The 14,640-nt window shown below is 55.5% G+C and overlaps 6 protein-coding genes across 6 annotated transcripts; 2 read left to right on the top strand and 4 right to left on the bottom strand.

The window, feature by feature from the left end:
- Window positions 1-318: 318 nt before the first annotated feature.
- H310_06672 (hypothetical protein) lies at window positions 319-714 on the bottom strand (the record flags this gene model as incomplete). Its single annotated transcript, XM_008871817.1, has 1 exon — window positions 319-714. The coding sequence occupies one exon, from the start codon at window positions 712-714 to the stop codon at window positions 319-321; it is 396 nt and encodes a 131-aa protein (XP_008870039.1).
- A 73-nt stretch (window positions 715-787) lies between these two features.
- H310_06671 (hypothetical protein) lies at window positions 788-2,786 on the bottom strand (the record flags this gene model as incomplete). The annotated part of the gene is made up of 9 exons (XM_008871816.1): window positions 788-1,009; window positions 1,054-1,131; window positions 1,188-1,439; window positions 1,491-1,544; window positions 1,605-1,700; window positions 1,769-2,008; window positions 2,063-2,383; window positions 2,434-2,511; window positions 2,556-2,786. 9 exons carry the CDS (start codon window positions 2,784-2,786, stop codon window positions 788-790), a joined length of 1,572 nt encoding a protein of 523 aa, XP_008870038.1.
- Window positions 2,787-2,874: 88 nt separating this feature from the next.
- On the top strand, window positions 2,875-3,812 carry H310_06670 (hypothetical protein). Its single transcript, XM_008871815.1, has one exon. The coding sequence runs from the start codon at window positions 2,890-2,892 to the stop codon at window positions 3,784-3,786; it is 897 nt and encodes a 298-aa protein (XP_008870037.1). The 5' UTR covers window positions 2,875-2,889; the 3' UTR covers window positions 3,787-3,812.
- A 2,388-nt stretch (window positions 3,813-6,200) lies between these two features.
- Window positions 6,201-11,802, bottom strand: H310_06668 (hypothetical protein). The gene is made up of 9 exons (XM_008871813.1): window positions 11,654-11,802; window positions 11,376-11,601; window positions 11,234-11,323; window positions 11,009-11,182; window positions 10,863-10,958; window positions 10,675-10,815; window positions 10,532-10,629; window positions 10,430-10,486; window positions 6,201-10,384 (listed from the first exon to the last, which is right to left on the bottom strand). Exons 1-9 carry the CDS (start codon window positions 11,770-11,772, stop codon window positions 10,279-10,281), a joined length of 1,107 nt encoding a protein of 368 aa, XP_008870035.1. The 5' UTR covers window positions 11,773-11,802; the 3' UTR covers window positions 6,201-10,278.
- On the top strand, window positions 6,235-10,137 carry H310_06669 (hypothetical protein; the record flags this gene model as incomplete). Its single annotated transcript, XM_008871814.1, has 1 exon — window positions 6,235-10,137. One exon carries the CDS (start codon window positions 6,235-6,237, stop codon window positions 10,135-10,137), a length of 3,903 nt encoding a protein of 1,300 aa, XP_008870036.1.
- On the bottom strand, window positions 11,784-14,625 carry H310_06667 (hypothetical protein). The gene is made up of 2 exons (XM_008871812.1): window positions 14,557-14,625; window positions 11,784-14,507 (listed from the first exon to the last, which is right to left on the bottom strand). The coding sequence occupies exons 1-2, from the start codon at window positions 14,611-14,613 to the stop codon at window positions 11,874-11,876; spliced, it is 2,691 nt and encodes an 896-aa protein (XP_008870034.1). The 5' UTR covers window positions 14,614-14,625; the 3' UTR covers window positions 11,784-11,873.
- Window positions 14,626-14,640: the final 15 nt, after the last annotated feature.

Below are 14,640 nucleotides of genomic sequence, written 5' to 3'. Positions count from 1 at the left end.
GAGTATCCTTCCGTACGTCCAGACGTTGTGGAGTCGTGTCGACGACAATTCAAGATGTTCGAGTGAGCCTCGCCACATCATATCGATGCGTTATGGGATGCGATAGCACGAGATCAGCGGAATGTTGGGAAGTTGACAGCCTCGACGTCATGCATGTCGAGGTGTGGTGACCATAAAGAGCTGAGTGAACAACTACTTGTCCCCGCTTGTGTGGCGATCGAATATCTTGTCATGCCCCAGTCATCCCAACCATCACCACCGCCGGCACCCGAACCACCCCGACCTCCCCGCTTGGGTCCGCAGACTGTTTCATCCGATCTAGCATCGGCGATGCCACCACTGCTGCTGCCATGAATCGATTCTTATTTTGTTTCTCGAAGTAAAAAGTCGGCCCAGGCATCGCTGAACGACTTCTCTCCAACGGTCACGGGTGCTGACGGCGTAGGTGTTGAGACACTTGATGGACCAAATATCGAGCCGAACAAGGGAATTGACTTGAGCCGTCCTGGATGTGCCAGCATGCGTTCTTTCTCGTCCGCGGTGAATCCCTGCAGGAAACATCTCCATGACTAACGCCACCATCACAAGCATTTGAGGATGGACGACGAACCAGAATCCGGCCCATGACTTCCAGCACGTCGCTCTTGTTGGGACTCTCGTGAAGTTGAAGCTACACTCGGTCGTCATGATTCGCACCCTTATGCGTGCGGTCATACCAACATTTGGACCATCAAGCGCTTGTCCACCGATTCCACCGTGTCTCCATGGAACCTCGCGGCACTTCTCTCTAGCGCCTAGTCATGACAAGCTGTGACCCTCTTGCATCATTCGCATCCTGAAAACGTACGTTGCGAAGACGCTCGATTTCCAAGTCCTTCTTGGCCATCGACTGCATGAGGACGTCCACGTCTTCAATTGATGTCTGCCGCATCCGCGCCGCTGCCACCTCCGCTTCCAACGTGTCGCATTTCGACGTCCATGTTGCTTCCTTGGCGCGCCATTGCATTTCCTGGCCATATCGATCAGGAATATCGCCGCGCCCAAATGACGTACCTCAGCCTCCCGACTAGATTGAAATTGCGTCAACACCGCGTGTAAGTTGAGAAGCTCCGTTTGCAGTCGCTCAGCGTCCTTCCATTGCCGCATATTGCATGAATGCACATGCCATGGAATAATGATCGGCACACCTGCTCAGCTACGTTTTTGTCGGCTTCGACGAGTGCCAAATTCGACTTGAGCTCAAACCACTGCGCCTCCGAGATCGCACTGGTGTTGGCCCGTTCGTGCTGCACCCACTGTGCTCGTTCGAGTGTAAGCTGCGATTTCACTTGCGCCAATTCGTCCTTCACCGTGTACAGCATGCGCTCGAGCTCCATGTTGCGCTCAACCAAGTCGTCCGTGTCTCTTTGCATCGCCACAGTTGCTTGCAGCTCTTGCAACTGCAGTCCAAACAAATCAACTTGAAGAAAAATGCATGTAACGATCGCTACCTCGCACGTTGTCGCTTCCAACTCGGTCGAAAGGTGGTTTGCATTCGCTTGGCTCTACGGCGAGCGGATGAGACAGCCGATCGATAGGCTTCCCGCGTTGGGGCATGCGCGTACTTGAGCGAGTTTGTCGTGTAAGTGGCGGTATTTGTCTTCTTGATCTTGGCTCTCCTTTTTATGGCGCTGCTCCAAGGCCTGCAGTTTCGCTGTGACCTAGCCGCAGCCATCGAAAAGTGTGTTGGAGTGGATGGATGGTCAGGACGACTCCGTCCATGTGGTACCTCTGTCAAGTCACGCTGGAACTGGGATGTTGCATGGTCGAGCTCGGCCAAGCGCTGTTGCTCCATGCGCCGGGCGATACCAATCTGGTCCAATTTGAGTTTGCACTCTGCCAACGACACAGGTTGGTCCACACTGTCGCCTTGGGCCACGAGAAATGTCGTCAAAGCGTTCTGCAGCGCTTTCGCATCGACTTCGGCCGCCACCAGCCGAGACGACACCAATGACGCATAATGGGTCAACTAGATATCATCGTCGACATGATAACATGCAAATGTCGTGCATTGGCACCGTACTTTGCGAGGACCGTCCTCGATGAGGTCGTCGGCGTGCAGGACGCTTGCCAACAAGGCGGCGGCGTCCACAACATCAGGATGTGTCTCAACGCTGGCCCTTGTAGATTCAGACGACGGCAAGTCGTTTGGCGTTGTGTCTTCGGCAACTTTGAGAGTGGAACTGGCGCGCAGCCGTTCGGACTCGACGCGCCATCGGTGCGCTTCTTGAGTCGCCGCCGCCAGCTTAGCGTCAAAGGAAGCAAGTGCATCATGCATTTCAATCGCGTGACGAGCTTTGTCCTGTTTTTGCTGAGATAGCACTGCTTGGAGTTGCCGTTGAGCCTGTTCGCGGAGGTTCTTGAATCGAAGACTGTACGGTGTGCCTCACATACCTCGCTGACAGCTGTGTCGTCCACGAGCAACTTGGCAGTCTCCCGTCGTTCAGACAATCGCACCTCCAGCTCTTCAATCTACCTGCGCTTGAAAGCGTCGATGGATGGAATCCCGGTCTTACCATTTTGTACGCAGCTTCCGATTCCTGTTTCTTCCGAATCAACGACCGTTCCAAGTCTTCGATGTATGCACTCAGGTCCTCGTCTTGTCCAGTAACTTCCACACTCTCATTCTTCTCAACTATGTGCTCGTCGTCTGCTCCGCTCACGATGTCCCGAATGTCTTGCGTTAGGTCCTTGCCATAGCTGGCGACGTTTGCCGCCAGGGCGCCCCACAAGCTGCTTGATGCCATTGTGCATGGAGGACGTTGGCGAAAACGTCCGGATAATCTCTGTTCACATCCGACTATTTTATCCGGAACAACCGGACTCTGCTGCTGAGCGTATCGCGGTAAAATGAGCGCGCTGGACTCTGAGATGGAAGCGTATGGGTTTGCGACGGATCTCATCATCGTGCTCAACATCAAGACCAGCGACAAGTGGAACATGCAGTCTGAAGACATGGGACGCTTTGTTGACGGTCTGACTGCACTTGCTGCACTGGAATGCGACGAACGAGGTAGTCAAATTCGGCGAATGCTGCTTGCACAAGGCCCGACCGCCGTTCAAAACGTCGTGGACGCACTCAGTTGTCGTGAAGTATTGCTCAAGTGCAAAGGTGCAAGCGCACTAGGGTCGATTTGCATGTGTCCATCTGCCGCAGCAAACTTGATGGAGCGGCATGGACCATCGATCGTCAAGGCGTTGCTTCGCATGATCCAAATCAAGAGTCGGTGGGCACAAGGCGACGCATGCTTTGTGCTGGGCTGGATAGTTCGTTGGAGCTCGTCTTCGGATAAGTATTTGATCCAGATTGCCGAACAAGTCCCAAGAGTGTGCGATGCCCTCTCGTCAACCTTCTCTACGACCAACGTTGCACGAACATGCCAAGACCCAGCCGACGACCAAGATCGCGAATCAAACTTGCGCATCTACCCGTTGGTGCTGCTGCTACATCTTTCCCAGCGCGTCCCAGATTCAAGCACCATAGCCCAACCCATTTTGCAAGCGCTGAACGAGGTATTCCATGCCTTAGTGGATGACATTGCAATGGACGAACGATCGACCATCGCCCAACTCGCAGTGTCGATGCTCTGGACATTGACGCACAGATATCCAGACTCGAGTCGCGTCGTTCTCGAGCTCAGGATGGTACCTGTTCTAGCCAAGCTCACAACACTATCCTTCGACTGCCCTGAAGTCGCTCAACAAATCCGGGTTATCCTGGCAGCAGTCGTTCAAGCAAATCGATGATGGTGTCGAATAAACATGTTTCGCAACTTGTTCCGTGCAGTCGCATGAGTACCGCGTGGTACGTGACTGTAAGGATGAGGAAGCGAGCTCGCTATGGGCTGCTGCGTGAAGAGGACCACACACTCGTGTCGATGTGACCTCCAAACCGTGCAGAGCCGATGACCATCTACCGCTAAATTCGCCAATGGACCAAAATGGCTGGCACTGGAGCCGCGGCTTCTGACAATGCATACTTGTCCGGATACCACGGAAACCTTTATCTTTTTATACACCGCCGTCACTAGTTGCACACTGCTCTGGTTGGCTAAAATGGACAGACTTTTGTGAAGATAGAGACTGGTAACTTGGGTTTTGTAGCCATCACGTACCATCTCGCCTTCGGACAAAGCATTCTCGCCAAGCGGGCAAACGTCAAAATCTTATCTTGAGGCAACCGACGCTGGCGATTTTGTTCGGTGACACCCCAGGAGGACGAAAGTCTCTTCGTGATAGTGGTATTACGTAGCTGCATTAGTGGTAATACGTAGCTGCATTGACAAAGGCTGAGATAACGGTACGGCTCCATACGTCCCTGGTCTCAGCAGACTTCCACACGCACGTTCATAGAGAAATTCCACACGTAATATCCAGATCTTGCTTGAGTGGCTGCTTCTCATCAGCCTTGATAGCCATCGTCTGGGACGAAGTCGCAACAACGACCTCGAAATCCTACATGTTTATTATGGCGCCACTCCATCGTATTCACAATCAGCCATATCGTAAACATCCATTTTTCAATTCTCTCCCAACGAAAAAAGCGCAACCTCTGACGTGATATAAAATCTTTGAACCGAGTTGTCTATGCCAAATGAACGAAAAGATCGAAAAATTGATACTCATTTTGAATAACTTTCTGCTCAAAATGGACCTGAAACGCTTGACGGACATATAAAAGCGCGCGCGCGAAAAATTCACCGCTAAAATGCGCCATGAGCTCGTTCTCCTCCGACGGCGTGTGCTCAATAACCAACGGCTTGCCACGAAGTTGTTGTTGCTGAGACGACGGCCCACGCCTCATTCTTGTACCCACTTCAAGCATGCTTGTCGAGGACAACAACCTGATGAACAACCTCTTGTGGCGACACCATGGCTCTGTCGTCAACGCCCAGTCCGGTCGTGAGAGAAGGATCATAATCAACCTAAACTAACTGTAAATCCACTAGAAAAGTGGACCAAATCGTCGTTTATTTTGATGGCTAAGTTTATATTTTATACAATACGTCTGGTAATCATTGCGCCAAATGTTGTAAACTTGCAAATTCATTTTCTTGTGACATCGACTTTTTATTCCCGAATTCGTGACATGCCTGTGTTGCAATGCAGCCGATCGTATATGAATCTGAGATGTTTCCAGGATGACGGCAGCGGCGTCAGTGACGAACCCAGTTGGGAGGGCAACATTCAGACAGTTGCACAAGTCTTCCGTGTTTGATCGGTAGCTCGGCGGCGTCGCCTGTACTCGTGTAGTACAAACTCTAAACACTTTGTTCCGAAACATGTTGGCATGGTGAGGCCCGTCTGGGTTCATCGTGGCTGAACGATCAGATTCTCGGAACCTGGCGACGACGTACCACACACCACTGTGGAGGCCCTTGTCGGAGCCTTCCTCTAATGGATTGTGTCGCGGGTCTTGCACCGTTGTCGATTGCGTTACGTTGCCATATTTAGTGCATCGTGGTCGCTCGCTCTAAAATGTGTCAATTTAACAATGAAATTATTTGAATCAGAATTTGTCAAAAATCTATATTTCCGACAAACGACAAAGTCGGACTTTTCGTCCGATGATCGAAAATGATATATTTTTGGGATTTTTCTGCCTATTGAATTCGATTATTTACATTCACGTCGACAAATCCAAGTTGGCATGTGCTTGGTTCGGAACAGTCCATGCCTCCCCGAGCTGTGACGCCAACTTGTACCGACGCGACATCCACAAATTCATCTCACGTGCGGCGACAACTAACGATTGCTTGCGATCTCTGTCCATCTGTTGACCATACCAACAATGACTACGTCGTCCGTGAGCCTGAACAGGTCGGCGTCGCCGGCACCCAGTGTGTCGCTGCAAGGAGTGTGTCCGAGGTTGCATCAAACGCCATCTGAACGGACAAAGCAACCTTAAGGAACACGAGAATCACTCGGCAATCTGCATTCGGCCGGGGACACGTCAGCAACCCAATTCCCAGGAAGCAGGCTTTGGTACAGGGAGCAGTAGTGGAGGTCGGACGGCAGCGGTGCTATTTCGTGCCAAACAACGGCGGCCGGTCCAGAATTTGTAATATCTCGAGCATATCGCTGGGTTCGACCCATGCGACGAATCTATTTTGGCGTTAGTGAAAGCGATCGGTTTCATGACCTTTTTCCACTGTCAAAATTAGCACTCGACCGTGCGAGGAGAAAGTCGGGACCATGGGCGGCAAGGCGAGCGTGAACAAGGTGGCCGACACCCACACGCGCACGATGCGGTCACATGGCTCTGACAAACAAGTTGGCGGGACACGACCGGCCGGTCGAGCAGGGCCCGTTGCCCCGTCAACGTTGGCACCTACCTCCGACGCAGTGTTGGATGAGCGAGGAGGTTACAAGATGTGCTTGGCGCCAGATACACGAGTGTATTGGATAAACAAAGCCGGCGATCGATGCTACGAAGAGCCGGCGTCTTGGCGACCAGCCAAGCGGCCGAGCATGGTGCAGGTCGCCCCCGTTGTCACTCCACCTTTCGAGACGACAATTCCAGGAACTTTGGAGGACGCAGCGGAATGCGATGATGTACATGCCGACCACACATCCGAGGAACGGCGTAGCAGCCCCGCCTATTGTGCCACAGATGGCAACGACTCGTTGCGGGGGCCAGAGGGCCATACTCCCTTGACAGGACAAGCCAGCGTCGCCCAGACCGTACAGCCCGCGATTGGAGAAGACAGCACCGCCCAAGCAATGCAACAGCAACTGCAGCCGCCATTGTGCAAAGAAGTGAGCATTGGCAATATCCTCAAGGATGCGCTTGGGGACGCGACTGTTGTCGTCCCAAGATCCATGCCGCCGCGCCCATCCGCTCCCTCCCTCACCAAAGAAGCCAGCATTGCCAATATCTTGAGAGATGCCGTGGGCGACGATGCAGCTTTTGTCCTTACGCCAACACAGCAACAGTCGTCAAAGGCGCTGACGAAAGAAGCCAGCATCGCTCAAATCTTGAGAAGTGCGGTCGGCGACGATGCAAGAGTTACTGTTACCACACCAGCCCAACCACTGCCGTCGAAACTCATGTCAAAGGAAGCGAGCATCGCCAACATGCTGCGGGAAGCTGTGGGCGACGCAAGTCCCTCGGTCTTTCCGACCATGTCGTCAAAGCAAGCTGGCATTGCGAATATTCTCGAGTCCGTGTTGGGCGAGAGCGGCTCCCCCAGTGCTATCGAGGGGCCCAACACCAATGCCGCATCCTTGCGCAAATTTGAAATTCGCGCAGCTGTCGACCGACTCAGTGACCCATCGGACAACACCCTCCAGCCGAAGCAAGCCACGGACGTCGAAACTGCCCAACTCCTCAACATCTCCGCGACTCGGTCGGCCCGTCGCATCGATCAAGTCGACGGACGGAGCAGCTTCAAATTGACGCAGACGCTCAGCACATCACCGAGCAAGGCGGTGCTCGATCCGTCCGAGTCACAGGCAGAGCTAGATCGACTGCGCAGCATCGGTGGCGACACATTTGAAGTCCCGGGCTTGACTTTGCCCGCGCAGGAAGACGGCGCTGAGGTTCCTTCGTTGGCGCACAATGCCCCTGTCCATGGCACTACAACCGAAACAGCAGGGCCAACGTCACCGATCAGAGGTCGCGGGAAGCGCGCCACGTTTAACCAAGGATCGGTGCCATTACGTCTCGATGCGTCTGCTTCACAACAGCTCCCGCCTCACCTTGTTGTACCTCATGTGCAAGCACAACCGCACCCTGCCGATGTCACCGCGTCCATGTCCCGCCCAGTTCGCATGTCCATCCCAGGCGGCGGACGCTCGCACGAACTTTTACACTCTAAAGCCGTACAGCCGCGGCAGTTGTCGCTGCCCACCGCCGACTTGAGCGGTAACGCAAGTGCCGACCTCAATCGGATTTTGCTCGAAACCCAAGGAGCAGTCGCGTCCCACATGGAAGAAAATGGTGGATCCATCGACGTCACTCCGCCCATGCCCAAGCCGATTCCAATTCGAAATACGCGTGCGAGCTTCACCCGAGGTTCCCAAGAGCAAGCGATCCTCCCGACGACTGCCCGGCTGCAAACATCGTCCCGCACGTCGTTCCGACAAGCGCGACTGTCCAACGCAGACGTGGAGTCGCTGATCTCAGCCAGTCGAGGGGGCGGCATCGTGCCGTCGACCTCCCAGGCAAATCAGTTCATGCTGGTAGAGCAGCAAGCTGCAAGGCAAGCTCTCGAAGCAGCGAAGAAGCCGCTCTCCGTGTCACGACCTGCCGTCGATGGAGCATCGAACACAAACGTTGTCGGTCTCATGCGAGTCTCTCCCAGCAAAGCGAACCTCTTGTCGACCGGTCAACACGACGACCGCCAGGATTCGACGACTCTGCAGGCCACACCAAGTCGAGGCCAGCTGGACCCCCCCATGATGTTGCATCACTCCACCAGTCGATCGTTCCGGCAACCGCGCATGGTCGAAGGCGGACGAGACTTCATGCTGCAACGCAGCGCGACGGGCCTTCGAGGCATGAGCACATCGCCGTCCAAGGCTGTCCTGGTGCCTTCGGAATCCCGGGCCGAACTGAATCGCATGATATTAGCCGATTTACACGCGTCGGTCGATGCGTTGGCGGACGATGGACATGGGGCAACGGTTGGGCGTATGCGAACGTCGCCAAGCCAGGCAGTGTTGGTGCCGTCAGAGTCCAGGGCAGAATTGAACCGCCTGCTCTTGGCGGACCAGCACTACGCCTCCTCTAGCGACGACAGCAACTCGGGCTGCATTGGTCTCATGCGGACTTCGCCAAGCAAGGCCGTCCTGGTGCCTTCCGAGTCCAGGGCGGAACTGAACCGACTCCTCTTATCCGATCAACACGTTGCTTCATTGCAAGACGATCACGGGGGCACCATCGATGTCATGCGTACGTCGCCCTGCGAGTCGGTGCTGGCTCCATCCGAATCCCGGACGGATCCCAGTCGACTGCTCTTGTCCGATTCGCGCACTGCCGACAACGGAGGATTCGTTGGGCTCATGCGAACTTCCCCGAGCACGGCTGTGCTGGTGCCATCCGATTCGCGTGCCGAGCTCAACAGGCTGCTCTTGGCCGATGAACATGCATCGATGGCTGCCGATCCGTCGGGCGCCCCACTTGCGTCTGCATTCCGCACCGGCGACGCGTCTTGTAGAACCGTATCGACTTCTCTAAGCCGGGGCAGTCTTCGAGATTCGCGCAAGAATTTACAGCACTCCCCAAGCCGATCCTTCCGGCAGAATCGCACGCAAGACGTAGAGAGAGATCGCATTCAACGGAGCAGCACAGGTCTCCGGGGAATGCTAGCATCTCCAAGCAAGGCAGCGGTGAGGCCGACACCGTCCAGAGCGGAGCTCATGCAGTTCGTGATCGATGACAAACAGACAGGGACTTCAACAACGGGGGCATCCTCGCCAACGTTGCTGTCCACAACGGCACCGCCCGACGCTGCAAACTACATGACAACCTCCACACTGTGCATAGATCGTGCTTCATTACCTTGGGAAGAAACCGAGCAACTCGAGCGGGAACACCAACGAGTTCCGCACCCCAACGGCGACATGATTGCGGCCGACGAATGCACACCTTCATCCGACGAAAGCTCGTCTTCTCGGGAGGCAGCACACACGTGCGAGGGACAGCCAAGCGCCCATCACGACATGGCGACCGGACCTGCAAACGACGACCTCAGCGCAGCAGATAGCACACCTCCATCCGACGAGTCATGCGTGACTTTTGCGGACTCCACGGACACCTCGTTGCACGATCGGAGTGAGCTAACACGGGATGCTGAAGAAAGGGGGCAAGCCTTCCTCCACGACGTGTCGAGTCAATCTTTGTCGGGCGCCGCTCCCACCGCTGCCTCGATTCGACCGCTCTCGATCGACGATGCACTCTTTTCTCCATCCGACTCTCCAAAGTTGTTTTCCCCCGACGTCGATCCCACCGAAGCGGAAGCACTGTCGCCAACGGATGTTGACTGTCCGAGCCTCCATACAGAGCGCAGTGGTCTGGAAACAATCGATTCAAGTGCATCGATCGAGTCGTCGCACGACGCGGCGGTGTGTTCGACCCGTGCACCGAGGGCATGACCGATAGAACAGCCTTGCGAGCACGAGGCGTGGCTAGCGTCGAGACGTCTCCGATAGCCGAGTCGGAGCGCCGTCGCCAAGTCCCTCCAAGCTCGCCACGATGACTCGAGTAGGTGCCGAGACAAAGCAGCCACCATTAAGTTAACCAGACAAGTGTCCCTTTGAATTGCGCGAGATGCGCACGTGGTTCAAGTGGATGCCGATGCCGGGGGGCAAGCGACACCATTCCAGATCCAGGTCGCGCAAACTAAAAGTCGAAGAGTTGGTCTAGCCAGCATGCGGCGCGATGTACCTCGTCGAGTCTTGATACGCTCGGACGAGGGCCGTCGCGGCCTGCTTGATCTTGGTCCTATTCGCCGTCAACCAGCGACCTTTTGAAGATATCGAGTCGTACTGCTTCAAGTGGAGCACCTGCAGCGTGTTGCTACATCGCACAATGTCGGCGAGCGCGTAGCCCCCGCGTGGTCCGATGGGATTGCCGCTCAGCACGACCTGTAAAGTACCTCAACGAGCGCGCCGCAGGACAGCAAGATATACCTTGACCACCGACGCATTCGTGCGAAGAGCACACGATAGCGCCATCGCTCCATCGTCGCCAATTTGATTCGAGTACGGACAACTGCCACAGTCGGAAGTCCAGTCGTTGCTGAGGTCGAGCACCTTCAACCACTTGACGTGCTAGACACGGCATGAAACACAAAGCACAAGGCCGGATTGTGACGTACAGCGATCGCGAGAGATAGCACGACGGCCCCCGCGGTGCCGATACAACACGACACTAAACTGAGCCGTTCGATGCGGTCGAAACGTTGGAGGAGGTCCTGATCAACACAACGTCATGGACGAAGAGCAGATCCAACGCATCTCATACAGCGATTGCGTGGGCCCCAAAGTTCGTCAGGGGCATCCCGCGCTTCGCAATGGCCGTGAGCGGTCGGGCAGAGTTGGTGTTGTCTTTGGTAGGCGACGGGTCAGCATCTTCTTGGTGCTCTTCTGGCAACGGAAACGCGAATTCCTTCGGGCTCGTTGAAAACGTCTGATCGACCTACCATGGAACAAGCTACATGGTTGCATTCGAGGCGTCAAGCGCACATACTACTTCGGCCGGCTCGGTCGCATCGGGGGATTCCGGCAAGGCCGTTGAAGTCCTGGCTTTGGCTTGAACAAACGCCAAGCCAAATCGATCCTACCACAGACAAAGCATTGATTCCTTGTTAAGGGATCAATGGTATGCGTACGATATCCCGCGCGGAAAGACAGTGCTTCTCCAGAAAGAGGAGCTCGCCAAATCGGTGCTCGTGCCCGAGACTCGACTTGGACGGTTTGCGAGGCAGGGAAGCTAGGATCGTCGCGGGAAACTTGGCGTCGTCGCGCAGCCGTTCCAGAATGGATACATCAAACGAATGCAAAAGTGATTGGCACATAGCCGCAGTGGTGCTGTCCATGCGGTCCAACAGTCGCGAGCTAGTGCATCAAAATCACTCGTTCATCATTGTCTCCAGCTTGGTCCACGTACTTGTAGAACTGAAAGATGTGGCGAGCGATCGCTTCAAGGCACAATCCAGTTAGTGTACCTTCGCCCGAGACGCTGCCTGGCGCCGGAGGTGCGCTGTCTTGTGCCGCCGCAGTCGCCATCCGCCGTTTTCCCCTTGTTGTTCTTCAACGAGAATGTTGGTAATATATTTGAGCAAATCTATGGAAAATTCAAATAGTTTAAAATATCCTGAAAATCCCAACTACAGTGCAAACGTCCAGTGATTCGGGCGCCGCCCTTCCTTGCGGAGCGCGCGGTCCGACCGCTGGAGGTTTTCGACTTCAAACTTGCGCTCTTGTGCTTCTTCCAGATCATAGCTGGCGAGCGCGCGGAGGTCAGGGCGGTTGCGGCTATCTGAGGGCAGCACTTGATCGTCCTGCAGGCGAACGAGGGGCGGGCACGAATCTCGTTCAAAGTTCCACACGACTTCGTCGCCCACACGCAGCTCGTCGAGCCATGACCCCGTCACATCGCATACAGTCTCTCCATCATGCAAGATAGTGCCGCGAAAGTGATCTGTCGGGAGTTTGCTAGAGGAAAACATGCTCTTGTGTTCATCGAAGTTCAGCTTCAAGTCGCACGCGAGTCCATTCGCCTTGTCTTGAAAGTGGATCGTGCCCACGAGATCAAGGACACGGTCGCCCCAAAGTAGACCGCTCACGCGCAGCGACGGCAAGTTGAGTTCGATGAGACCACCGTCCGGAAACGAGACCCGCACTGGACCGTTTTGGACTTGGGTGAATGTGTTGGTGTGCATTGCGACGTTCACGACTGCGTATGACGACAACGCGTACTTGGGGTGCACGATTTGGGCGTATGCGATCGGAAGAGGGCTGCTCGCGGCCTGTTCGCAGTGCACAGTCGCACCATCTTGCAGCGCTGCTTGGAGGGTTTCCCCCACAATCGAGTTGAACGGCTTGGCACATCCCATCGCGTGGTGCCACCCAGCAACTGCAAATGCCATGGTGAGCTTGAATCGAGTGACCGGGTCGTCGGCGGCATCGCTCGCGGCGCCGAGGTAGTTTGGCGCGTACATGTAGAAGTCGACGAGCCGTTCGAGCATCGACCGAGGTTCAAAGATGCGCACGGGAAGCGAGAGGCTCACGGCGGACTTGCCATCAAGGATCTTGGCGCCCATCTTCTTGAGCACTTCCATCACGACGCCGTTCTGTTTCTTGGCGACGTCCTTGTCCGTGAGGGTCACGCCACCGGTGGGATTCCGCACAACTGCGCGCATGTAATGGCGTGGGTGGAAAACGTCGGCGGCGGCAGTGGTCGAAGCACTGCTGCGAAAGGGAAGATCAGTTGCGAGAAGGTCGTGCATGTCGTCGTCGACGGGGGGCTCGGCGTCTGCTTCTTCATCACCAAAGGCATCTATGTCGTAGGGGTCGTCGTGATAGCCCAGATGCGGTCCAAACGTCTGGGCGTGCTTGAGATATGCCGCGAGGGCAGGAAGGCAGCGTAACACGCGAGCGCGGACCACACGTTCGTTCATGGGCGGTGTTAGCCATCCATTCAAGCTGAGACTCACAACGTGCGTCAACAACGTGGCGTCCGTGCCAGCGGACTGAATGAGCCATCCTCCCACCGTCAGAGTTGCCCGCGTGACGTTGGAAGAGATCGGCTTGAGTTCGTTCACAGTCGAGAGCTCCGCAACAACCATGGAATCGTTCGAGTTTGATGTCGCCAAGTGCATGCTACTTTGAGCTTCGTAAACGTGACGAAGGAGCAACAGGTCCCGCGGCTCGACAAGGTGCTTCCACACCGTTTCGGGGGCAACTGTCACCACGAGTACCGCTCCAAGCATTGCCCCGATCACGACGGCACTGGCGACCTGCGCAAGCGACTGCGTCCAAATGGCCGCGACGACGGCGGCGGCAGTGGCTGAAATGACGACGACCAGCAAGGTCGCATGATGCGACGAGCCCACGATCGGCAGAGACGACGTCGACGCGAGATGCAGAAGGTCCGTGGCACCGCCGAAGGATGCAACGAGGGAAGCGTCAGGGAAATGCACATCCCACTCGGGCCGCTTTCGAGGATCAAGCAGTACACGCAAAGCCAGAGCCGGCACGACGTCCAACACGATGGTTCCGCGAACGTATTGTTTTCCAGTCGCGGGGTCGGTGACGACTCCAATTCGCACGTTGGATGGATCCTGGTCATCATCCAAAGATGGCGTGATATGGAAGCGGGAGTGCTGGAAGAGGAGCGTGCTGAGGAGTTCCATGGCAGCGGTTAAGTCGTTCTCGAGTCGCAGGGACGTGGAGAGCACTGGCGGCTGTTTCGCTGCTGCTGCTGCCCGCGATTTGGATCGCTTTGAAGATGACGCGGCGGAGTTCGGTGCAAGCACAATGGATTCAGATATGGATGCCGGAGGTTTGCGTGGAGATCCACGTATAGAAAAGTCCGTGTTGGCCTTCATTCCCGACGGGAAGCTATGGCTCTTGTGTCGCAGCGGTGTCGTGCAGTCTGTCGCCGCTTTGGTATTCGAAATATGTTGAACTGCGTGTTGGAGGACGTCGAGCCACTGCATCACGGTGGCCCCGTCCTCCCCAGACAAGCAATACACCACGCCGCTGACGGTATCCGTGACGTTGATTTTAGGACCGTTCCATCTCTCGCTTGTACCTCCGCCTTGTACCGTCGCGGTCTCCAGAGGGATAACCGCGGACGGTGTCTTGTCTGCCTTTGTGTGAAAGTAACTCAAGCTGCGTCCGTCGCACACAAACCATCGCTTCTTCCACCCTTTGAGGAGTTGGCCTTGTTTCTGCAGGTATCCTTCCTTCATGAAGGTAGGATCGAATCCCGGCCGGCTGGACAAACCCGCGTGCTCCTACGTCCACGACCCTCATGAGCCAAACCTGGACATTTCGCCGACGTACTTCGTCCAGACTTCGGTCGCTCATGCCTGCCGTCGTTCGAATGGGACATAACTTCATTCTGATACCTCATCTGTTTAAAACAAA

This window comes from Aphanomyces invadans (assembly GCF_000520115.1).
Source record: "Aphanomyces invadans strain NJM9701 unplaced genomic scaffold supercont1.12, whole genome shotgun sequence".
Classification (NCBI taxonomy): Eukaryota; Oomycota; class Saprolegniomycetes; order Saprolegniales; family Verrucalvaceae; genus Aphanomyces; species Aphanomyces invadans.
Note: the sequence above shows the minus strand (reverse complement) of the source record. Positions and strands in the feature narration are given on the sequence as shown.

Coding starts and splice junctions, on each gene's coding strand:
- H310_06670 (XM_008871815.1), top strand. CDS start 2,890: ATGAGCGCGCTGGACTCTGAGATGGAAGCGTATGGGTTTGCGACGGAT.
- H310_06668 (XM_008871813.1), bottom strand. CDS start 11,772: ATGGCGACTGCGGCGGCACAAGACAGCGCACCTCCGGCGCCAGGCAGC. Junction 10,959..11,008: donor TTGGGGCCCACGCAATCGCT/GTATGAGATGCG, acceptor TGTGTTGATCAG/GACCTCCTCCAACGTTTCGA. Junction 10,487..10,531: donor CAGGTGCTCCACTTGAAGCA/GTACGACTCGAT, acceptor GACGGCGAATAG/GACCAAGATCAAGCAGGCCG.
- H310_06667 (XM_008871812.1), bottom strand. CDS start 14,613: ATGAAGTTATGTCCCATTCGAACGACGGCAGGCATGAGCGACCGAAGT. Junction 14,508..14,556: donor GCGACCGAAGTCTGGACGAA/GTACGTCGGCGA, acceptor TCGTGGACGTAG/GAGCACGCGGGTTTGTCCAG.